Source organism: Cheilinus undulatus, linkage group 18, assembly GCF_018320785.1.
Source record: "Cheilinus undulatus linkage group 18, ASM1832078v1, whole genome shotgun sequence".
NCBI lineage: Eukaryota > Metazoa > Chordata > Actinopteri > Labriformes > Labridae > Cheilinus > Cheilinus undulatus.
Genome location: NC_054882.1, coordinates 13,288,104 through 13,311,140, shown reverse-complemented (window position 1 = coordinate 13,311,140; position 23,037 = coordinate 13,288,104). Strand labels below are relative to the sequence as shown.

The 23,037-nt window shown below is 38.7% G+C and overlaps 1 protein-coding gene across 2 annotated transcripts in view; it reads right to left on the bottom strand.

The window, feature by feature from the left end:
- Positions 1 to 4,278: 4,278 nt before the first annotated feature.
- The window catches only part of rcan3 (regulator of calcineurin 3), a 75,136-nt gene continuing 56,377 nt past the window's right edge, over positions 4,279 to 23,037 (bottom strand). For both annotated transcript variants that reach the window (XM_041813267.1, XM_041813268.1), the window contains 3 exons: positions 12,941 to 13,114; positions 12,243 to 12,414; positions 4,279 to 6,951 (listed from right to left, as the gene is read on the bottom strand). In XM_041813267.1, coding sequence (XP_041669201.1) covers positions 6,797 to 6,951; positions 12,243 to 12,414; positions 12,941 to 13,114 — 501 coding nt within the window. In that variant the 3' untranslated portion in view covers positions 4,279 to 6,796. The remainder of the gene's footprint in view (positions 6,952 to 12,242; positions 12,415 to 12,940; positions 13,115 to 23,037) is intronic.

Genomic DNA, 23,037 nt, shown 5'->3' with positions numbered 1-23,037 from the left:
AGGAATTAGAATTTAATGTAAAGCTTCTAAAATTGATCCTGATTAGTTAAAATTATTGACTTGACTTCTTTACTATACATCTTACTGCTATATTTTGTATCAGATTAACTCCAGCAGTCCTTTTTCCAAGGATTCGTATTGAATGGTATCAGAATCAGAATCTAATCCAGCTTCAGTGGTCAAGTTTGCGTACGCAACAAGGAAATTGACCCTGGTTGGTTCTGCTCTCGTGCAGAAATTAAACATTAAATATGAAAAATAAATGAAACTGAAAAAAACATTGAAAATTAAGATTTAATTATGTATTTTTTACATTCATAACTGTCTCTTACAGGGCCTAGTTGGTGTAAAGTGTCATGCATGCAGGCCATACAGCAGCTAGTGGATGTAAATGTTTCAGAGGAACGTTATGTTTCCCTAGGGCGCCTGGAAGGTATACATTTGAACTACAGAGTCCCTAAGGAGTCTTTGAGCTGATGTCACCAGAGATTTTATACTTAAAAATTGATTCTAAAAAAATCTACGTACATCACTGCATTAAAATGACCTAGGTAATGATCTGAATGACTGACCAGTTTGACTATAAATAAGGCTTAAAATAAGATGTTGTCTCTGTACTTCTCCAAAGAATCAAACACAGAGGGTCATACCATAGCAGCCAGCTTTAACTTAATGTGTTTACTGATCACTTCAGTGTTTCAAAGGATGTAAAAGTTGATGGAAATGTTTGAAATGAGTCAGAACAAACCCATTATTCTGTGTCTGCTGATTTAAACAGCCCTTTCACTAAAAACTCATTGTGTTCACCAATGTCAGCCCATGACTCATGCATCGCTCCAGTTTCCTGCTTGAGCAACAGAGACACCCTTGCTCTGAAATAGTGGAAAGTACCTGTGAAGGAAATCTGAGGTAAAAGTTGTCCCCATTAGACTCGTTAAGGCTGATCTGTTCCTTTCAGGTGTGCACACATCTTCAGGTGAACAGTGAGGGTCATTGTGAGGAGGAATTCCTCCCCCGCTGCACCATGAAGAAGCCTTTTTATGTCACGGAGAGGACAGAGTATATCACAGCTGACCTTTCCACCTGTAAAATACCCACAGCTGTTTTTAGTATGTCAAAATAGACACAGGTAGGAGCCCTCAGCAAACTTGATTCCATATTTTAAAAATGCCAAGAAGCATAAATATTCCCACTTTGCTGTTTTTTTTCTTTTAAGATTTTTGTCTTTCCTAACCTTGCAAAGCAGATGGATATGCCTGTTTCTCACTGGCGAATCCATCTTGCAATGCTCCTGTCTGAATTGTTTGGGCCCGGTTAGAAAGTGACAGGACCAATCAGCGACGAGGGGCAGCACTTTCAGGTGCACCGGAGTTGTGACGTAAGCAAGCAGCATCAAGAGGCTGGTGCAATTATGGCAGAAGACATTAACGTGGATGCTGCTAAAGCTCCAGTTTTATCAGGACTTGACCACATTTCTTTGTAAAAGAAGAACAAAGAACAGCGGTGAGTTGTTTTCTTTTAAAAAACAACAAAAGTCATGTACTGACATGTCTACAGTCGCCATGGTTCGCATTATTCCTTGCGTACACACACCTGGGTTGCGGCTAAGTCTCGTGTTTTGTTGCTCTTATTGGCCAGTAAATATGTGACAGACAGAACGTTCATCCAATCACACTCCAAGTTTTTTTCAAAGCCTCTGCCCCTTCTCAAATGCTGTGTATCAAAGGTTTTCCAGATAGATGTGTGAAACAAATCCATCTGACGTGTCAGGTTATGTCTGTCCATGTGTCAAACCCAATGCTGCAAAACTGCCTCTTGTTCTCCTCCCTTCATATGAGGCTGAAGATGAGCTTTAAGGAACAAGGAAGGACGTGAAGTCTCCTGTCATGGAAATAATGAGCAGTCTTTTGCCTTTTCTTCACACCTGACACGAGGAAGCTGGAGCTGTGAAAAACAACAGGCTGCTGACTGTACAGGTCACGGCCATATTGCCTCACGGTCACCTCGATGTGCTTGTTATAAATTTCATGTCAGTGGCTGAGAGAATCATTAACTTAACCTTGCTGTCAATGTCCTTCTAGTCAAACCAAGGCTCTGACCTGCCCAGTATTACCTGTTTGTGAGGATTAGGGTAGTATGAAGTGCTAGTGATGGCACCGGTCTGAATACATGACACTGAGGTGGGAAAGGCTTTCAGTGTATAAAAAAGGCTTTTAGTGGAACACAGAAGCAATGGCAGATCTTAGCTATGGTCAGAAAGTGTTAAAATGATTCTGCACTTCTATGTGGAAATAAAACCACATAGAAGTGTAGAATTTAGGACGGCAGGAGCTGTGAGAAGCAGCAGAGGTGCCTTTTTGTGAACAGACAGTTAAAAGGTCTCCAACTCATCTATCAGTTTGGTTTCTGGTGCTGCGTGGCAATTTTTTCAGCAATATTCTGTAGTAATAATTAAACATGGTTCTATGATAGTATCTCTGATATATATATATATACAGTTATTTTAAATAATCCTCATAGAAACTGTAGCTATATAGCTACAGTATCTATGAGGATTATTTAAAATAACTGTAGAATATTTACAATGAATAAATATGCTTCATATACAAATACAAAAGAATATATATGTATAAGTTTCATGCAGTACATGGAAGATTAATATATTTTTATTTTTATATAAAAATTAAAATATGGTACATACATGCAGTATGCTGTATTTAAATTTTTATATATAGATATTATATAAATATATATCAGGTTTATATATATATATATAGATAGTTTTGCTATCTATCTATCTATCTATCTATATATATATATATATATATGCATATTAAGTTGCAAAAACATTTTTTTAATGGTTAGAACATACAAAGCTAATATTATTCAGATACCACATGAAATTTACACACACACACACACACATATATATATATATATATAGCCATAAATAAATTTAATGTACAAAATATATTTGTAAATATGTTTAAATATACAAATCTATACTGCATGAAAAGTGTTTATACAATATATATACACACACACTCACACATGAAGTTTTATTACCATGTTTCCACTTAGGAGTTTCTGATAATTACCTTTTCTGCTAAAGCCAATGCATTTTATTAATATTAAAATAGTTGAAGCACAAATGACTGTTTTATTTATTATTGTGACTGGCTAATATGAAACTTTACAAATATGCTAAAAATACACTATTTTAAACACATTTTGATAAGGTTTTTTTTTTTAAATATTGTATTAACATAAAAAAAAAATCCAATTCAATAAGCTGTTTAATGCGAAATAATTTACAGCTCTCTAGTGCACAGCAGACTGGGATAGATGCTGAAATAATCACCTCTTTATAAGAAATAGAGGATGTCTTGCCTCAGATTAATCATGGTCATATTTTATACCTACATGCATCTTAATGCCTTAAAGCTTTAGATACTGTGTACCACGGGGCACTGTGACCAACCTTAATTAACTCAACACTGTATTCTGTATGATGGAGGTGGCTGGTCTTCTTTGACCACATGTAGGCTAAATCACTGGCATATCCTTATCTATAAGGCTTTACTAAATCTGCTTCCATCATACTTGTGTGATTTTATTCATGTGAAAAGTTCTGGATGCTCTGTGACTCAGCCACAAAATTTACTTTTGCTATCTGTTCCCAAACTCAAAAAAATGAGTAAACGGAGTTTTAGGTATGCTGCTCCTGCAGCCTGGAATCTTCTGCTGGAAAATGTGTGTCTGCGGGAAAGTAGATTGAAGGTGTTGGAGGAGGATGCATCAGGTTGTAGATCTTTTGACTGATGACTTTCTGCTCTGCGACCCAGGATTTAGTTAATCTGTGTTTGTAGAGTTTCTGTTTTATGTCTCTTACTCTGTTAAATGTGCTGCTGTCTGTCGTGTAACTGAGACTCTTAATTTCAATTTCTGAGAGACATGAAGATTCACATCTCTAGAAGCTAGCCTTTTGGTTGAAATAAATAAATAATAAATGAACAATCTCCATTCCTGGAGCTATTTGGGGTTAAGTGTCTTATTGACATGTGACTACAGTAGCTAGGTATTGAACCCCTGACCTTCTGATTAAGCCACGGATGACTCTACTGACCCACAGTTGCCCTAACAGTGGAACCAAAGATGCAGCTCTATCATTCATCCAGCTTGTGCTCCATTTAAAGAGTTTCTTTACCTGTATTCCATCCTGAGAGCGCAGCTCCTGAAAGAAACACCACTGAGCATGTCTTTAAAGAATAAGTCTTTATGTATTTCTCTATGTGAAACAAATTGCTATTTTACTACACAAATAGAAGCGGATACGGTTCGAGACAGAGACCATCTCTGAGAAAGAAGTATACAGAACATGAAAATACACATACCGGTATCATAGAACTGTAAATTATTGCTTGTCTTGCTACTTTGTTTTCTGGAATTTTCTACAATACGAGACACAATATTCATACTTGAACAGAAACAGTACAACAGTGACAAACGGCATAATTGACCTTTTTAGTTTCTCCAGAAAGAAAAGAAACATTCAAACAGAGTCCATGTTGAACACAACACAATGACAGTTGGTTTTTGATCGAGCATCTTCAGGACTTATTAATAAATGTTTTTTTTTTTTTTAAATCCATTACAACATTGCCAAGAGAAGCTGTAACAAACTGCACACTGGGACTGGCCTCAGCAACAAAAAAAAAAAACAAAAACACTTGGCATATGTACAGAAATATACATTTTCATTTCCACTGTGACCACCCAGTCAGAAACACCATGACCACAGAGAGTACAAAAATCTTCACCAGTGTCGTCCTCCTGCTGCTTCAACGTCGTTCCTCCAGCCTGCTGTCTGCTTACATAACCTCGACAGCTCAACAAAGAACTAACTTCTCAGAGTTTCTGCACAAAACACAAAAGCAAAGACACTGATTTTGTTCTGTAGTGTCACCCTGCCTCATTCAAACCGCTTCACAGCGCTGTCTATACATTTACAGCACTACGCTAGATCCAAAAAAGGCCTTAAACTCTCCAGATAGTTCACTCAAGCAAAAAGGAAGTGGAGCATTTCTCTCACTGCAAATATGCTGGTGAAAAGGCTAACCAGGTGATCGGCTTAAGAGTGAAGAAAAAACACAAGAGATGAAATGTGCTTCCTACTTTTTCTAAAGTTACAATAAAGTGCTCACATGCAGACAGACTTCTCTTTTGCTCACTAGAACTGGAAAAAAAGCCGTGTTAGATTTCATGCTGCCTTATGACAAACTCTCAAAAAGCCCTGTAAGGGAAATATGCTTTCAAAGTAAAAAGAGGAGGGGAAACACTGATGCGATACGGGACTTAAGGGAGGATTAAGCAAGCTAAAGAAGAAATATTTAAGGAGATTTGTTGGAGTTTTAGAAACCAATAAAAGTGTTAGTGCAAATATAAAAAGAAAAGCACTGCATTTGCAATGAGAAATGGTTTATTTCTGCTGAAGAAAAATGAATGCTTTGGTTGGTATCTCATCTAATTTTCCCTTTTCAGCGAATGCTTCAAGCTAGAACTACAAAATCTAAATGGACTATTTCCACAAATCTACCGCCAGGCTATTTACAGCGAGAAGCAGCGCAATTTTCAGATGGAGATACTCAGTGCAAAACAACATGTGAAAGGTTTCTGACACAGAAGGTGGGCTTCGTTAAACATAAGACAAACAAAATGTGAAATACAACAGCCTTTCAAACCCCTTATAGAAAAACGGGGATGGTTTTCCATCCAGTTGAATACGACACTGTCAGTCTTTGAAAAAAAGCAACTTTTCCCCCCTCAGACATCATGTCACTCCGCTGGGATCAGACAAAAGCGTCTTCCTTGACACAAACAATAAAAAAAACACCTCAGCTCTTCATCTACAGAAGTAACTAAGCATGCAGAAAGTATTTGGGTATCAAATACGTAGTAAGAATACACATCGAAGTAGTTCAGCGAAAAAAACAACACCTCTCCAATAAAAAAAGAGCAAAAAACAAGCAGAAATAAGAGTCAAACAACCACCACAACTTTGTTAGTCACATATGGCGCTTCGTGCTGTGTGTGATGTTAAATAAGTTCCTTTTTTCTTGATATATCTTGTTAGTATTTGTGTTTCTGTAAGTATTTTTTGTTATACAGTATATACATGCAGACAAGAGCGGAAACATCACACACTCAATCTTGATGCAAGCTGAAGCAACAAACCGGCAGATATGAAAAAATAACTGAAAAACACACATCAATGCAGTCTGAGAACGATTTACTGTAAAAAAAAAAAAAAAGAAGAAGAAAATGTCTTTGGAGGTGTGGCGTGGACCTCCGTTAAAGAATGGTACAAACAATGAGACAAAAGGAGAGGTAAGCTAACACCTAATTAAACTAGCGAGCTACGGACTAGCATGAGAGCCGAGTGTGAAAAGTGACAGGTGCCTGCGTTGGGACAGGTATTTTCCCGACCCCTCTTACTGAAAAGAGAGGTTGGTGGGGTTGGAGGCAAACATGGCCGCCGCTCCCCCACGCTGTCCGCAGAATGTGATGAGTGTGTGTGTGATTCTCATCCATCCCCTTCAAGCCGCCTCATTCCATCGCCACGCTCCCCACAAACACCGAGCAATGTTTGTTGGTTTTTGTTTTTGCTTGTAGTTGAACTGAAATGAGGGGCGTCGACGCTCTCTGTGAGTGCAGAGACGAGAGAGAGAGGGCAGGTGTGTCGCGGGTTTTTTCAAGGGGCGGTCGGGGGCCGCGCCGGCGTCGTGGGGAGGCCTCTCTAGTTGAAGACTTTCGGGGGTCCGTCGGGACGCCTGGTCTGGACAATCTGCTGCTTTGGCCGCGCCGCCTCGTCCTCCTCCGTCTCGCTCTCGCACACGTGGACAACCACGCTGGGGGTGGACTCTGTGCCAGCGTGGAGCTCGTACTTTTCACCTGGGAAAAGATGGGGAGGGGGGGAGAGACTGATTAATCAAAATTGAATATAGACATAATCATCCTAATAAGCGAGGCTCAGTGGGGTTATTATGGCAACAGGATTGGAAGAAATCTGACTTATTTGATGGTGCAGGTGCATAATCTGTAATCTTCTAAAACAGAGCCAGTTCAGTCTACGGTGGTAAAACGGATGCATAAAATAATGACCTTTGAACTCCAAACTCTCATCAGTTAACCCTCCAGTCCTAAAGTAGGTCAGTGCCAAAGTTGACAAAGCTCCCTCAATGCATACTAGTGTTCACATGATGGAGGTCACAGAGACCTTTGACCTTATACTGCAGAATCTTCTTTACTTTTACTCAAGTACAAATCTTAACCTCCAAAACCTGGTTGAGCTACTGTATGCTCTCATGTTGTTATTGCCAATAAGGAAAAGTTCATATTCCACTGGACATCTCCTTTGCAGCTACGAGGACTAGAATTGCATTATGTCCTACCACAATTTTAAAGTCGCAGAAGTTGCATTATTTCTTTGACTTGAAATGTGTCAAAACAGACCCATATTTTTTTGCAGCAGAGAGATTCTGCTCTACAAATCATGCAAACTAGGGATGCATGATATTATCCGTCTGGTATCGGCAGATATCAAAATTTCTGCAAATATTTACATCCAATATTTTGCCTGTGTATTTCAGCATATTTCGAGTGTAAATTTTGTCTATATATACAAATAAATTAGTGGAGTTTAGGCTTAACCAACAGACCTATGTAAGTGAGGTCTTATTATTTATTTATCCTCATTCTTTAGTGTTTTTAAGGACTAAAGTTTGTTTCCTTTATCATCCTCAGACCTTAAAGTGTGTCCAAAAGGACTGAAATGTCTTGTCCGAAAAGCATATATAAATATGGGTATCGATATTGGCATCACCAAAAATGAATCTGTAAATATCGGCAATATCTTGCATTCCTAATACAAACATATAAGCATCATTTTCTTCAAGAACAGTTCTTACTTTACTTTTGTTATTGTTTTTATTTAAAATAAAAATGACATAAAAATCATCATTTCCTTCAATACAGAAATCCACATTGCATCCCCAACATGAGTCCAAAAAAATCAATAATTAGATAATTTTTCTAAATATTCAGCCCCAGTTTTCATAGTTTCTACAAGGCTGTGTGTTAAACCCGTAAATTCACCACTGTGATTAAAGTAAAAAAAATGAGAAATGATTATTTATACTTATCTGCCTTCCCTACAGAAAAGATGTTTGATCTCTTTTATATTGTGTTGGATATTATATAGATTGATTTATTGCTTGTGTTTGTTGAAAAATGCACAAAATTAGGAACAATAATTGCATGTCAGATTTCACTGTATGCATGTTAAATTCAATGAACATATATTTGAGTTTAAAAAAATCAGCCATGAATTTTTAATTTTGATGGTATATATGTATGCCATAACAAAAAAGAAAAATGTAAAAAAAAAAAAATACTGTTTCCTGCTTGTATCAACAGGGATAAATGTGGAGAAGAAGTGGGATTAAATAAGAGTGCACGTCTTTCCACAACATTTCAGATATAAAGAGAAAATTATTTTATCTGACACTCTTGTATTGCACTGTGTTGTTTATTTTGTGTAAATTTATTTTGATTTGTTTATATGTTTGTATGACTTTTTCACTATTTTTTACATACTAGAAATTAATTACAAGTGCAATATTAGCAAAACAAAATTGCAATTAAATTATTTTCCCAAATTGTTAAACCCTAGTATCTACTCAGTGCCGAAACTTTAAATTAAATAATTTTACAGTTACTTGAGAAGATTCATAGACCTGTTTTACTTTTACCTAAGTCAGTTTAAACAAGAGGAACTGGACTGTAACTGGAGTACAATAGTCTGGTACTTTACTAAAATTGACATTTTGTTTTTTTAATATTCTAAGAACAGTGTTACAATAAATATAACAAACCCACATTAATACATCTCAAGTGAAAAGTTGTGAACTAAAGTGGGCTGGTCTGAGCTGTGGAGCTCCAGGGCTGAAAACGAGTCCCACTCCAGCTGAGGAACAATCACATCATCCAGTTGAAGGTGGAGCAGATTACATTCAAACATGTGAATCTCTGAATCTCTCTGATAAGCAGGATTAGCCTCTCACTTCTATGGAAAACAGATTTCTTGTTCAGTGGTTCTGCAAGGCATCATGGGGGCTAAGAACAAGGATGGTAACATAAAAGAATAAATCTTTAACAGTGCACATGTGCCTGACAGTCTTGGCGAAAAGCTACTTTACAGAATATTTTTAATCTTGCTGACGATACTTCGATCACAACCAATTATTTATCAAATCACTTTAACTTGTTGATAATCAGGCACATTTTGCAGGTATGACATTGAATATAATCTGTTTCTTAGTTTAATTTATGCAGGTTACCGTCTGCAGAATCCTTTCTTTTCCGTGAGATTGGCTCTGCAGCCTAAAGTATATATTCTTCATTTCTTTTGCAGCGCTTGATTCCACATGCTGGTTACTTTTAAAGCACAAACAACCTCTGCAGCCGAACAGCATATACTGTTCATTCCTTTGATTTCACATGCTGGGTATTTTTACAGCTCCAATGATCCTGTGTTTGTGTGTCTCTTTGTGAGATCAGCCAGATAAGTCTTCAAGAGAAAACAAAACCGTTTTCCTCAGAATAGCCCTGGTATTTGTGCGGATGCCAAACTCAGTGAATCAGATTGAAAAGACACACTTGCTAGATTGTATCACAGTTGCCATGGAGATGTGATCAGACAGCTGGCAGACAGGAGGAAATTGGTCTCGTAGCTTTTTTTTTTTCCCCCTCTGTGGTGCCAAACAGGAAGATGGACAGAGAATAGGAGCCCTGCTGTTACCGCCGAGGGTTGACAGAGGGAGTCAGCGCGCTTTGCTGCAGCTCACCGTTAATCTGATTCTAGGACATGAAGAGAAGGACAAAGCCATTTCCTGATGCCCCGTGTTGCTATGGTAATGTGTAATTCTATATGGACTGGAAGTATGTGCAGCATGCATGGTTCATGTGGAGAATTTAAACATGCTTTTGGCTAAACCAAAAAAGATGGTACAGATGCATTTAAAACAGACTGGAAGGTAAAGTTCCCTCTTTCTCCTGCATACACAATCAGTGACAAAGGCTATAAATGAGTTCCACTGGCATTTCAGAAAGGTTTCAGTAATCTTAAATCTTTCCCAAAGGCAGACAGAGCCAGAATGATCTCTGAGCAGAGAAGCTGCAGGAGAACAAGGCTGTTAGGAAACTTTTAAAAGAGTCGTGTCGAGCTTTGCTGCCCACACGATTCACGCCTTTGCTAGATTGTGAAAAGATACAAGCTGCTAAATGCCTCTTTAAAATGCAGTAATAATATTTGCATTATCATCAAAAGTTTTAATGGAAAAGTTATTTGTTCACAGTTTAAAATTTAGCCCCCATCTCTGCAGAAACTGGTTGATAAAAAAATAATTAATAATGACTGGCTGATTTAACATGCCATTGCTTAAACTTTGAGAGCTTAAAGGTACAATATGTAGAATTTTACACTTAAATGTCTAGTTTCACTAAAAACTCCTATGTTAAATAAAGTACTGTGCAGAACTGTGCAAAACCCCATCAGGATCTGAATGTCCTACATATTACTAGAGTCATGGAAAATTAACCAGTCCACACCTAACCTGAGTACATGTAAAGTTAGTTTTAAATGATGATTTAATTTATTAAGGGAACAAAGCTTACAAACCTACCTGGCTCTATGTGATAAAGTCACTGCCCCCTAAACCTAATAACTGGTTCTCCCATCCTGAAGCAAGCGTTTTGTGATAACTGTCAGATTCTTTCACATCTCTGTGGAGGAATTTTGGCCCAATCTTTGCAGAATTGTTTTAATTCAGCCACATCTGAGGATTTTTCAGCCTGAACAGCCTGTTTAAGGTCACACCACAGCATCTCAATCAGATTTAAGTCTAGACTTGACTAGACCACTCCGAAACCTTCATTTAGTTTTTTTTTTTTTTTCAGTCCATTTAGAGGTGGACTTGGTGGTGTGTTTGGGATCATTGTCCTGCATCATAACCCAAGTGTGCTTAAGTTTGAGGTCATGAACTGAGGGCCAGATGTTCGCCTTTAGGATTTTCTGGTAGAGAGCAGAATCCAGCAAAGACCATCAGACTACCAGGATAATTTTAGTCAAATGTGAGATGAGCATTTGTGTTCCTTTTGCTCAGCAGTTGTTTTGGCTTTTTCTTATTGTTGAACACTGACCTTAACTGAGTCAAGTGAGGCCTGCAGGTCTTTGGGTGTTGTTCTGGATTTTTGGGGGGCCTCCTGGATGAGTCCTCCATGTGCTCTTTGAGTCATTTTGGTAGGCCGGCCACTCCTGGGAAGGTTCACCACTGTTCCCATTTTTCTCCATTTGTGGATAACTGCTCTCACAGAGTCCAAAAGCCTTAGAGATGGCTTTGTAGCCCTTTCCAGACTGATAGATGTCAGCGACTTTGTTTCTCATCTGTTCTTGAATTTCTTTAGATGGCGCCATGATGCATTGGAGGTCTTTTAGCCTGCTTCACTTTTCCTGACAGATTCTATTTAAAAATTTCTGGATTCAACCAGTCTGGCAGTAATCAGGTCTGGGTGTGGATAGTCAAACTGAACTCAGCTTTACAAAAAAATAAAAGCATAATCACAGTTAATTCATGATTTAACATGGGGGAGAATGGCTTTTTCACATAGTCAGGTAGGTTTGGATGGCTTTTTTCCCTTAATAAATGACTGCATTGGTTTTGTGTCTTTAACATTGACAGATCAGCACTATGGATAATATTGATAGGCTTTTTTATGGTGCAGCCTGACCAAAGCTGCATGCACAGTAACACTGAGGCATTAATTTTCATGCAAACAAAAGAAAAAGGATTTCAAAGAGCCCTGCTCTACATATTAACGTTATATAAGCTATGAGCAGATAATTGAGCTGTAATTTAGCTTCCTATATATTTATAAAGTCTGGAAGAACCATCAGGAACAAGACTGTGATGATTCAACAATGTCCGCCTCAATTCTTCTGTAAATTGCTTTCTTGACACATTACCTGTCTGTAACACCCTGCAGAGAGTGTGAAATTATTTCCTGTTTGAATCTGGGTGACAATGCAGGGATGATTCACATTATATTATTTTTTTAAACCATAATCAAACTCTGTTTATGCGAGTTTTTGTGCGTTTTGTTGAAATTAACTGCTAAGTACTGACCAGGTCCCAGCTTGGCGACTGCACACAGCAGGTCATAGTTGATGACGGGCGTAGCATCTTCGCTCTGGCTCCAGCCCACAGGTGGTGACGCAGGGGGTGAGATCAGGAACTGTTTGACAGGCTGAGGAGGGGCCAGGTAGGACTTGTCGATGTCTTCGTCACCATTTTGGATCTGGGAGAGAAGACGATACTATTTTTTATATTTTCTGTACTTTATAAATAAATGAAACCCAGATACTTAGGAGCAACCACCCAGTGTTTTTATGTGGCAGAATTTACATAAAGCTTGCTAAAATTAAAAATAAATAACATTTCTTGATAAATTCATTTGGACTATGTAAATAAATAAAACTTTTAACAACCTTATCAATACCACTATTAATTTTGTGTTTGCTCTACAAACTCCACTTCTCTATCTCCGTGTACATACGTCTGAAACGGAAGAGAAATGAGGAGCTGTGGTTATGTGTTTTATCATGTGGCTGATGAGATTTGACAGACGGTTCAGAGGGTTGAGGAAGCACTCAGGTGTGGCTCAGAGACGACAGCCACAGGAAAATGAATAAAACAGAGAGGACGTGACTTGAGAGCAGAGCTCCTTTTGTGTGCTGAATTTCAGAGTTATCTCCCTCAGACGGACAATGTCCCTCAGCCCCCTTCCTGCCTGCCCTTCCTGCGACCCTTCAGCTGTCACTCACCTGGGCGAAGTACAGTTTCAGCTTCTTGCCATTGAACTCGGATTCGTGCAGCTCGATGCGAGCGCGGGCGGCGGCCTCCGGGGTGCTGAAGTTGATCCGGACTCTCCGGAAGCTTTTGAACATCTGGAAAGTCGTCTGTTCATCGTAGATCCTAAACAATGCCTCGAACCTCTCCTGCAGACATAAAAACAGGAAAAGGGCAAATATTATTAAAGATGAGTATGAGAATGCTGTTTTGATGACTGTTATGTTCATTCTGCTGCAGATGTATTTGGTATAAAACCATCTCTCTCTGTCTGGATAAAACACACTTAAAAGTTATCAAGAGAAAGTAAACATGGTTTAAAAATGAGCTTCAACCCACAGTTATTGACTCACCTCTGTTTACCTTAAAATTAACATCTGATCCCCTAAAAGAAAGCAGATGAAGAAAGCCTTTTTGTTTTTAAAATGAAGCCTACTGTTAGTTCATGCAGGTTAGGTTGTTATATGCCAGGCTGTGATCAGCTGATCCTAAGATTGGCTCCCAGCTCCCACAGCCAATTGCAGCTCTTGCTCTCAGCACAGCATTCCATTCATATATGACGTACTTCTCAATAATCCCTGCATGCATCAATGCTGATGCACCACCCTGCTGCTGGCAAAGCTTCACCTCCTCCACCCCAGTCTCCTCCCTCATAGACTGAGGCTTCATCTCCTCCACCCCAGCCTCCTCCTTTATAGACTGAAGCTTCATCTCCTCCACCCCAGCCTCCTCCTTTATAGACTGAAGCTTCATGTCCTCCACCCCAGCCTCCTCCTTTACAGACTGAAGCTCCACTTCCATAATACATAGACCGAGATGGTCATGAGACGATCAAAGTCTGATGGCAGAAGGAATTAAAGACTTAGAATAATGGTTTGTTCTCCTAGATGGCACTATAGAGTGGTAGCTCCTTTAGCTTTTTGGACCACCAGCCACTCCAACAAAGAAGACAGATCTACCTGCTGGACTCTGATTTTTTTGGAGCAGATTTTAACACCACTGTAAAGAGGTAGTGTGAACCCGCTGGTACTGCTGCTAAGCTAAGCTGAATCAATGTTTATCAATCTCAGAGAATCAATCTCTGACAAATCCTTCACAATAAAAGTCCATGTTTTTCCTGAGTGCTTTTATTGTGAAGGCCCACATCCAGAAATATAGTTTCAGTAGCAGCTTGACACACCTCAGCAGGAGAAAAATGAAACTTAAAACTACAGGTTCAGTTCTAAAGACATGAACACAGAGGAACTTATATGGAAAAACATTTTTCTCTGATCATACGTTGAGACACGACTTTGGTCTGCTATCACAGGTTTGTTTTAGGGGAGAAGGAGGGATACGTAACCCCTGAGTATGCATGTAATGCATCATCTCTTCATTTTGTAATACCATGATATAACACTGTTACCACAAAGGACAAAAATAAAAACTAAATGAATAACTAAATAAACATACTGATATGATATTGGGGTATATCACCCAGGCCATCTCTGCCCTTATTTAAGTAGAATGGGTGAAAGTGAGTGATCTTAAATCCAGTGTTTTTTTAAATAAATGATGACAGATTCGTTGTTGTAATTGTGGAACTGCACCATTTTTCCTGTTTTTATTTTAAGTTGCATGCACATAACTGTCTGAAGAGCAAACATTCACCGGGGTAGCATGGACCTGGACCCTGTTAAGTTCAGTCTATTCCCTGAAAGTCATGCCTCTGTGCCATATTAACATAATTTTGGCAGCACAGTGACTAATTTGTCCTCTGAGCATAAGATGTACCTCTCACTACATCCATTTCATTTGCCATTTACTTAACAGGAAATTTGATTTCCAACTTCTTGTAATTTCGCTGCAATCTTCTCTGGCTCTTCTTGTCTCTTCCTTTAACTTTTTATTCTAATACATTTTTATTTTCTCTCCTCCTCCTCCTCTGACACTTTGTCTCTGACTATACTCAGAATATATTCCCAAATCTCACACGTTTTTTCACCCAGTCATCTCCAAAGGAGCAAAACTGCCTCCTCGGGTTTGAACTCAATCAAGCAGCTCAGCAGGAGGGCAACAGGAAAAGCCGCTGGGAGAGCTGGTTTCTGAGTAATCCACAGCTGTAAAATATTCTCCGTCTCTTAGCTGACCATCTCTGAGGACAGATGGAAACGTGACTGTCAGAACTCTATTTTTTTAGGGGGTTTAAGATGATCGTCTGAGTCTTTGGTAAGAGGAAACAACTGGTAATATTTCATCTGTTCATTTGTTTCCATTCTGTTTATTTCACAACAATGATAATTGTATTATTATGCAGTTAAGGCTCTAAATCCTTTAAATAATCACATTGCTGCCTTTCTCTTTTATCTAATTTATTCACTGCTTAGTAGCGTTTGCATATATTTTCTTTCTCTGTAAGATGGTGTGAAAAACAAGACCAAAAACACTCCCCTTGTTTGGCTGAGACAGCAGGATGGAGAAGATGTGGGATACCTGAAGGAGAGATCTGTCTCAGCACATTAGTGACAGCTCAGTGATGGCAGAAAGCAGGTTATCTGTGAAACGGCTGTTTGCTTTGGTCCACATGTCCTACCTGTGTCCATATAATTGCTGTTTAAAATGAACTGAAAGTTCTTTATAAGAACAGTTACAATGAATGGGTATTCAACATAAAGATTAAGTTCCATTTATTTATTTAAATGTATTTAACCAGGAAAACCTCAATGAAGTTAAGAATCTCATTTACAAGAATGTCCTGGTCGAGACAGGCAGAGCTAACAACCAAATAAGACTAAATCCCATCAGTCAGATCATCTGCAACCTGATGCATCTTCCTCAATGCTTTCAGTCTACCTTAAAAATATTTAAAGAGACCAACTCCTAAAGACATAAGGTCTTCTGTAGCAGATTTCAGGCTGCAGGAGCAGCACACCTGAAATTCCTCTTCAAGAGAGACTTTTGATTTTTGTATTGAGTTCATATATCAACTTAATTTTTTTCCCCAACAATTTTCAAAGCTAGAGAAAATCTTAATGTTCATATTGTCCCATGTTTTGTGACATGGGCTCTGCCATGGCAGCCTCTAAGACAGAAATCTAATGTATATCTAAATTCCCCCAATATTCAGTGCAGCTCTATCCATCCCCTCCCCAAAAATGGTGTGGTCCCACTAGAAATTTTCAGGTCAGGTAGATATCCGCTGATCAGCTTCACTTACTTCTGCAGCTTACTTATTTTTTCATTTTAAACTGCAGTCCATAAGGCTCATTTACTAAACAGACAACCACTGTCATGGATGGATTTTAAGGCTGCAAACAGGGCTGTACACATGGTTTTAGAAATATCAAGGACTAAAAAAGGACAGAGCTTTCTAGGGTGATTTGGGGTACATTACCCCTGAATTTTTTTTATAAATTCCCCTGATCTAAATATGTGCATTTGTAGCTTTTCATCAAAACACAAGTGATTGTACTGTTCATTAACATCAGATCTGGGGTAAAAGCAGGAAGTCTTCATAATGAATTTCACATAACCAGGGAGAAAAGCTGTTAAAAGTGGTTTCATTATTAATGGTACAAGCAAATGCACAATGCCTTGCAAGTATATGGCAGAAAGAAGACCACTTTGAACCGCTTTTCTCCCTCATTATGTGAGTTTCATCCATGAAACCAAAACACCAGTTTACTGTTTAGTAAAGACACAAGATGGAGTGCTGTTTTTATTACAATAACTCAATCAAAAACATAAATTAGGTCTCTAATCATCATCTTTGGTTCTTGTTTTGATAGAGAGCCCCCTGGTGGTGGTATTCATATAGGCAACTGAATGCTAAACATAAGAATCTTTAAAGTTAAATAAAATTTAAAAATGAAGCTGTAAATGATCATGACATAAATTTAGAGTTGTCCTTAATAAAATACCTAAACTACCCGAATATTTACTCAAAACCTACAGCGTTTTTAGACTTTATCATGGTGATAAAGTGAGTAAGTTTCAGGAGATAAAATCCTTTATGACAGCCTGTTTCACCGCAGCTGATTCCTCTTCTTTGATCAGCTGTTATGTAAGATATTTTTGCGTTCTTCCTCACATCCTCATCACGCCGTCTGACACATGCAGAGCTGTTAATGATTGAACAAGCTGTGAGCCACAGTTGAGCCACACACTGAGGCAAAACAATTAACATTTAAGAGTTAGCAGATGAATGATTTTACTCGAAATCTTCCCTCCTCGTTTGCCTCCAGCGTGTTCCACTCCCCGGGTTAGCGCATCTCTGGCTAAATACCTCCAGGTAACCGTCAGTTCACCTCCAGGCTCTGTGATAACATTTCTAGTCAGGTTCTTGCTTCAAGAAAGAAAGGTTGATTCAGGGATGAATATCTGAACGCAAACCCAAACTAACAAGTCAACATTTCAAGCAGCAGCCAAAGGTTAAGTGTGCCTATTTAATATTCATCCTCTCACTCCTACAGACTCCAGGGTGAGCAGCATAACATTCGGTATATTATACAGATGGATTTCTGCTCTGACTTGTAAATAAAGAGCAGAAGTATAAAGTCAGTCCAAGCACTGTGTTGAGGAGGCCAAAGGTTGCCATCTGACTAGAAAAGGCTCTGCAGCGAGTCAGCCCATGAGGATACAGATAAAACAGCAAGGGCTCAGCAGGATCAGACTTTTTCCACATGCATATTAAGAAACTCCACTATACGGACAAAAGTATTTGGCCAAATCTCTTAGTTATTGAATTCAGGTGTTTCAATCTGACTCACATGTGTTTAAAATCGTCACCTAGCCATGCAGTCTCAAACATCTGTGATCCTAAATGGGTCGTTCAGTGACTTCAAGCGTGGTGCTGTGAGGAATGCCACCTTTGCAGTAAGACGGTCAGTGAAATCTCATCCCTGCTAGTTATTTCAGTCAGCTGTAAGTGATATTATTAGAAAGTGGAAGCATTTAGGAACAACCGCAACTCTGAGCAAAGTCAACGACTGCTAAGGTGCATGGTTCATAAAAGTCAGCAACACTCTAAAGAGTTCTGAACCTCCACTGGCATTAATGTAAACACTAAAACTGTGCAGCAGGAGCTTCATGAATGGTTTTCAAAGACCGAGCAGGTGCATGCAAGCCTCACATCTCTGTGTCCCACATAAACACTCTAAAATCTTGAAGAAGCCTTCCAAGAAGAGTGGAGGCTGTTATAGCTGCAAAAGGGGGCCAACCCCATATTAAAGTACATTTTATAGTGCAATCTTGGCCTAAGCATTGGGTCTATTTTTTAACCCTTTTGTTAATTTTTAAATATTAAACATGAATTATGAAAGTCTGTGTCCACTAGCTCTTTTAGCTGTGCTCACAGCCTCAGTTTCAGAGCTTCCGCCCTCACTGTCACTGCTAAAGTTTGCTTGCAGCTTTTCAGCTTCACTCAGTTTTAACCGGGGTGTTAAATTGTTTGGCATGTTTTCTATTATAAAACAAAGCAAAAGGACACTTTCCTGGCATGAACAGCAGTTTTCTGCATGGAAATTATACCCCTAAAGATGAGTTTGTCCTTCTGCATAGTTGCTGACAAAGCTGACTGGTCGGTGAGGGAGAAGCGTCATTAATAATCTTGCTTGTTTTCTAAACATGTTAATCATAGTTCAGTGAGTGCAGCAACACTGGAGCCCCATAATTCTGAACTGCATGGGCTCAACATGGGAGCATTCATGCACACAGGCCCTCGCGTTTCTATCAAACTCACTGGAAACTGAGAATTCTGTGGTAAACTTCCATTGTTTGTATTCAATGCTTTCACATAATCAGCCTTAGAATGAAAACAAAGCACTTCTTGTTTGGCCTCTCTGCCCACTTAAACCCTTTTCAAACAGTGAATTTTCCATGAGTGTTAGCCAGCCGCGATGACTCACATGTCATCAAACTCTGCGTGTGATAAGGCCGTCTCCCTCTCTCTCATACTCTCCACACAGTGAGCACTTCCTTAAACTAAATTGATGTTTTGGCATGAGCAGAGATGTGGGAAAGCTACAAAGATCATGTTTCATAATAACATGTAGTGTTTGTTTTGAAGCCTGATGCTGATTCGCCCACGGGTGACTGCTGTGTAACAAGTGAGCGTGCTTGATGGATAATTTATGCGGTCCCTATGAGCGGACATCCTGAGGGAATGAGAGGAGGAAGAGGAGGGAGAGGAGGAGGAGGAGAGGGGTGTTCAGTGACAGAGGTAAAGTTACCTTCACTGACCCACTCTCTTTATTCTCTGTGTTTATGTGAGCTAGAGAGGCTTTAGTGAGTCAGCGTAAGGATGGACGATACGGACCACACATTAAATCCTGATATTATTAGCTGAATGACTAATTATGATACTTTACTGCTGTCTTAATAGCTTTTTCTTTTGTCTTCAAGGGCTGTTATTGGGTGCTGCATGGTAATATTGGAATAATATTGTTACCAAAAGAGAAAGCTGTAAAAGCAAATTATTAATATCTGCAGAAATACGAATTCTTGCTGATATTTACAGTCTATATATTGGCTGCACATATCAGCAGTAAGGGATATGCATTTCAAAGAAATCACTGTCAAAAGTCACTTATAGGAAATTTTGAAGATTCTAAGAGATTGCAGCAGGATGAACATTGGCATTTGTTTGCTTAATGATACAATAGGTAGAATTTCTGCACTGAAATATCTATATTTAAGTTTTTAATGATAGACATATTCTTATTTTTTTTATCATTTACATAACGTGTCTTTTTTTGTGAGATAAATCGTCCACCTCTGTAACATGGAAACCCTCCACACTCTGTATTTACAGCAAGTTTAGACCAAAGACAGTAAAAAGAATTGGACAAAGCCTGAGTGACATCAGCCGTCTGATTACAACAGGCAGACTCTAACAGCTTTTGAAGCCATTCCGTGGCGGCCTCCATGTTAAAATCGCTGTCTCAACGCAGACAAGAGCCCGCCCAATGGGCTCGACTTCCTGTAGGCTAAGTTATCACTAAAGCTAGCCTTCTGGTGGTAGCATCTGCCTATCAAGCTATCTATCAATCAAATGAGACGAGCCAATCAGTGCGCAGTGAGGTTTTTGCGAGAGAACGTGAAGACATTAGCTAATGAGACACATCTCATTTTTTTAACCACGCTGTAAACCAGTTTATTTCTAGTGTAAAAAATGGCTTTTTAACATGCGAGTTCCAGGGGTTTTAATGTTGATATGTTATGATGAAGATGTTTTACTCTTTGTTTTATTTAATCTGTTTTAAATGTTTTCCTTTATCATTTGGTACGGGTCCCTCAGAATCAACAATCGCAACAGATTGCAGGGCACTTTAAGAATCTGTGGTCAAATTTTCGACCCTTACTTACCTTACTCATTTGTTCAAACTGAGGACTTTTAAAAAGGCCCATTCTATCCAGGCTGATCACAGCCATCCTTTATTTTCTGAGTTTAAGCTGCTACCATCCAGTCACAGATTCAGCCAGCCAGCATGCAGGACAAAAAGGCTAAAAAACCTCTTTCGTCCCTGATGCCATTGGCTTTTAAATGGTTTCATGCCTGTGTTAGTTCTTACTATGTATGTTTATAGTTTATTGCACACTGTCTCTTGTGCTTCTACTTATTGTGTTGTTAATGCTGTTTTTATGATTGGTCCAGATGTATGTCTTTACTGCTGGCTGCAATACAAATTGCCCTTCACAGGGATAATAAAGTGAACCTTGACCTTGACACTCGCAGTATTGCAATTTTAGCACTTCCACATTGGCTTTGTTTTTTTTGGACTGGAGGTTGCTGCTTAACCTGACACCTCTCATTGACAGTGTTTGGGAAAGGGCAGAGCCTTTGAAAAGAAACTTGGAAGGTGATTGGATGAGCGTTCTGTCTGTCACATCTTTACGGGCCAATCAGAGCAACAAAACACATGACGCAGTCGCTACCAAGGAGTAAACTCCATAGAGAACTATACAATGCAAACCATGGGGACTAGATTTTTGTTGTTTTTGAAAAGAAAACAACTCAGTGCTGTTCTTTGTTCTTCTTCTAATGAAAAGATGTCGTGAAGTTCTGATAAAACTGTCATTTTAGCAGCATCCACGCTAATCTCTTCCGCCATAACTGCACCGGTCTCTTGTTGCTGTGACTCGAAGGAGCAATAATTCTTTTTGCATATAAAATTGGAGTAGTAACAATAACATAAACATTTAATGTGTCCCAGAGTGCTGTTTCCTTCCAGAAATATCCTTCCTTCTTTTGCAGGAATTTAGTAAGAAGCATGCACATCAAAACTAGAAAGCACTCATAGAGCGCAGACCTCCACCATTAGCCCTATCTCCCAATTGTGAAGAATCCTTAAAAAAATAACTGGATCCATCCCCAGGTGTAAAGTGGTAACAGCGCAGAGCTCCGCCATTAGCCCTATCTCCCAATAGCACAGAAGCCTTAAAAAACTCCTGAATCCAGACAGTGATCCGGATCAGTCCCAAAATCAAATCAGTTCTTCCTTATGCCATTTGTGACATTTCCTGAAAATTTTATGAAAATCCGTCCACAAATTTTTGAGTTATGTTGCTAACAAACAAACAAACCAACAAACTAACAAATGAACATGTTAATCATGTTAAGAGAAGTACAGTTAGTTAATAGCTGTGTTGTGTCTCTGGATATTACTGCTTTCTTCTTCTGTTGTTATTCAGTGGTGATTAGATGCACTACAGCCATCGTCTGCTAGTTGCATTACAAAAGAGTTATGCATTACATAGTGGCATTACAATCAGACACTGAAAAAATAATGGAAAAGCAGTTTTTAATTAGGATAATGGATGCATTAAATCATTAAATCATTGGCCATCCTTCTTTGGCTTTGTGGAGTTTTGGGCAGAACCTTGTAAACCTCCACTGGAATTGGTACCAGTATCAGCAAAAATTAGTTTGGAAATACAGGCGTCAGATATCAGTAAAAATTATATACCATGCATCTGTAAAATAAATTTGCCTTGCCATGATTTTAAAACTTGTTTTAGACCACATCAACAAAACCAGGAGTCCTAGAGACTGGGCAAATTGAGAAACTCAAACAAACATCGGCAACATTCTTGTAGATCTAGGTGGTCAAAATTTTACATCAACTTTAATGCAATGTGTTTCAAATTATATCAGGTATGTTGATGATTGGTGTCATCAGTAACTACAAAAACCTCATGATCCTCAGTCATATTTTAACCAATAGAGAGAGAGCATCATCTAAATTGCACAAATACATTTGCAGCTTTTGAAAAAGTTGGAAGAACTCACCAGCTCTACCCACTTTTGAAAAAGCAGCCAAAATATTTGTGTAATTCAGACAGTTTGCCTAATTTGATTTTACCTAATAAATGCTGCTTAATAACATAAAATCATAATACCCATTTAGACCAAAAACATCAAATTTATTATCCCGTGGTCAATGAGCACTATACTGTTTGTGGTTCTTGCCGTAAACAATCCTTTTAATGCGCGTTAGGCACAGCATCTATTTATTTTTCCAAACACCATTATCATGAATTAAACAGATATAAAGGATACAATCTTATTGTTTGTTTTGTTTGAAAATACATTGATATATATTAAAAAATCGGGCCTGGGTCTGAGTGAACATGTAGAGCTTGATTTCTAAAATTAGTTCTGTGCATCCACACGTCTATAAATGCAGCTACAGCTCACACACAAACTGAGGGTATGTCTGTAAAATAATGTGACAGATAGCGCCGTTATGATCGGAGCACAGTTGAAGGACGTCAGCAAAGATAGACGAGCTTCAGCTGCGCAAAAACACACACTCACAAAAACACACACTGACTGCTTGATCCAGCACCTGTTATTATTGTATTTGCAGAGAGTGAGAGCTGTAGGACAACAGATGAGAGAGGATAAGAGAACATTGTGTACTTGGTTTTCATCTTTTCAGCCTGATAAATACATCCAGAACAGGAATGCACCAAAAAAGAAAGAATTTCACCTGCAAAATAAAAACAATCTGAATGTTGTTAAAATCTTGCACTAATAGATCATATTTAAACATGCCTGTTTTTACCCAGAGACTATGTTTATCTGCCCAGA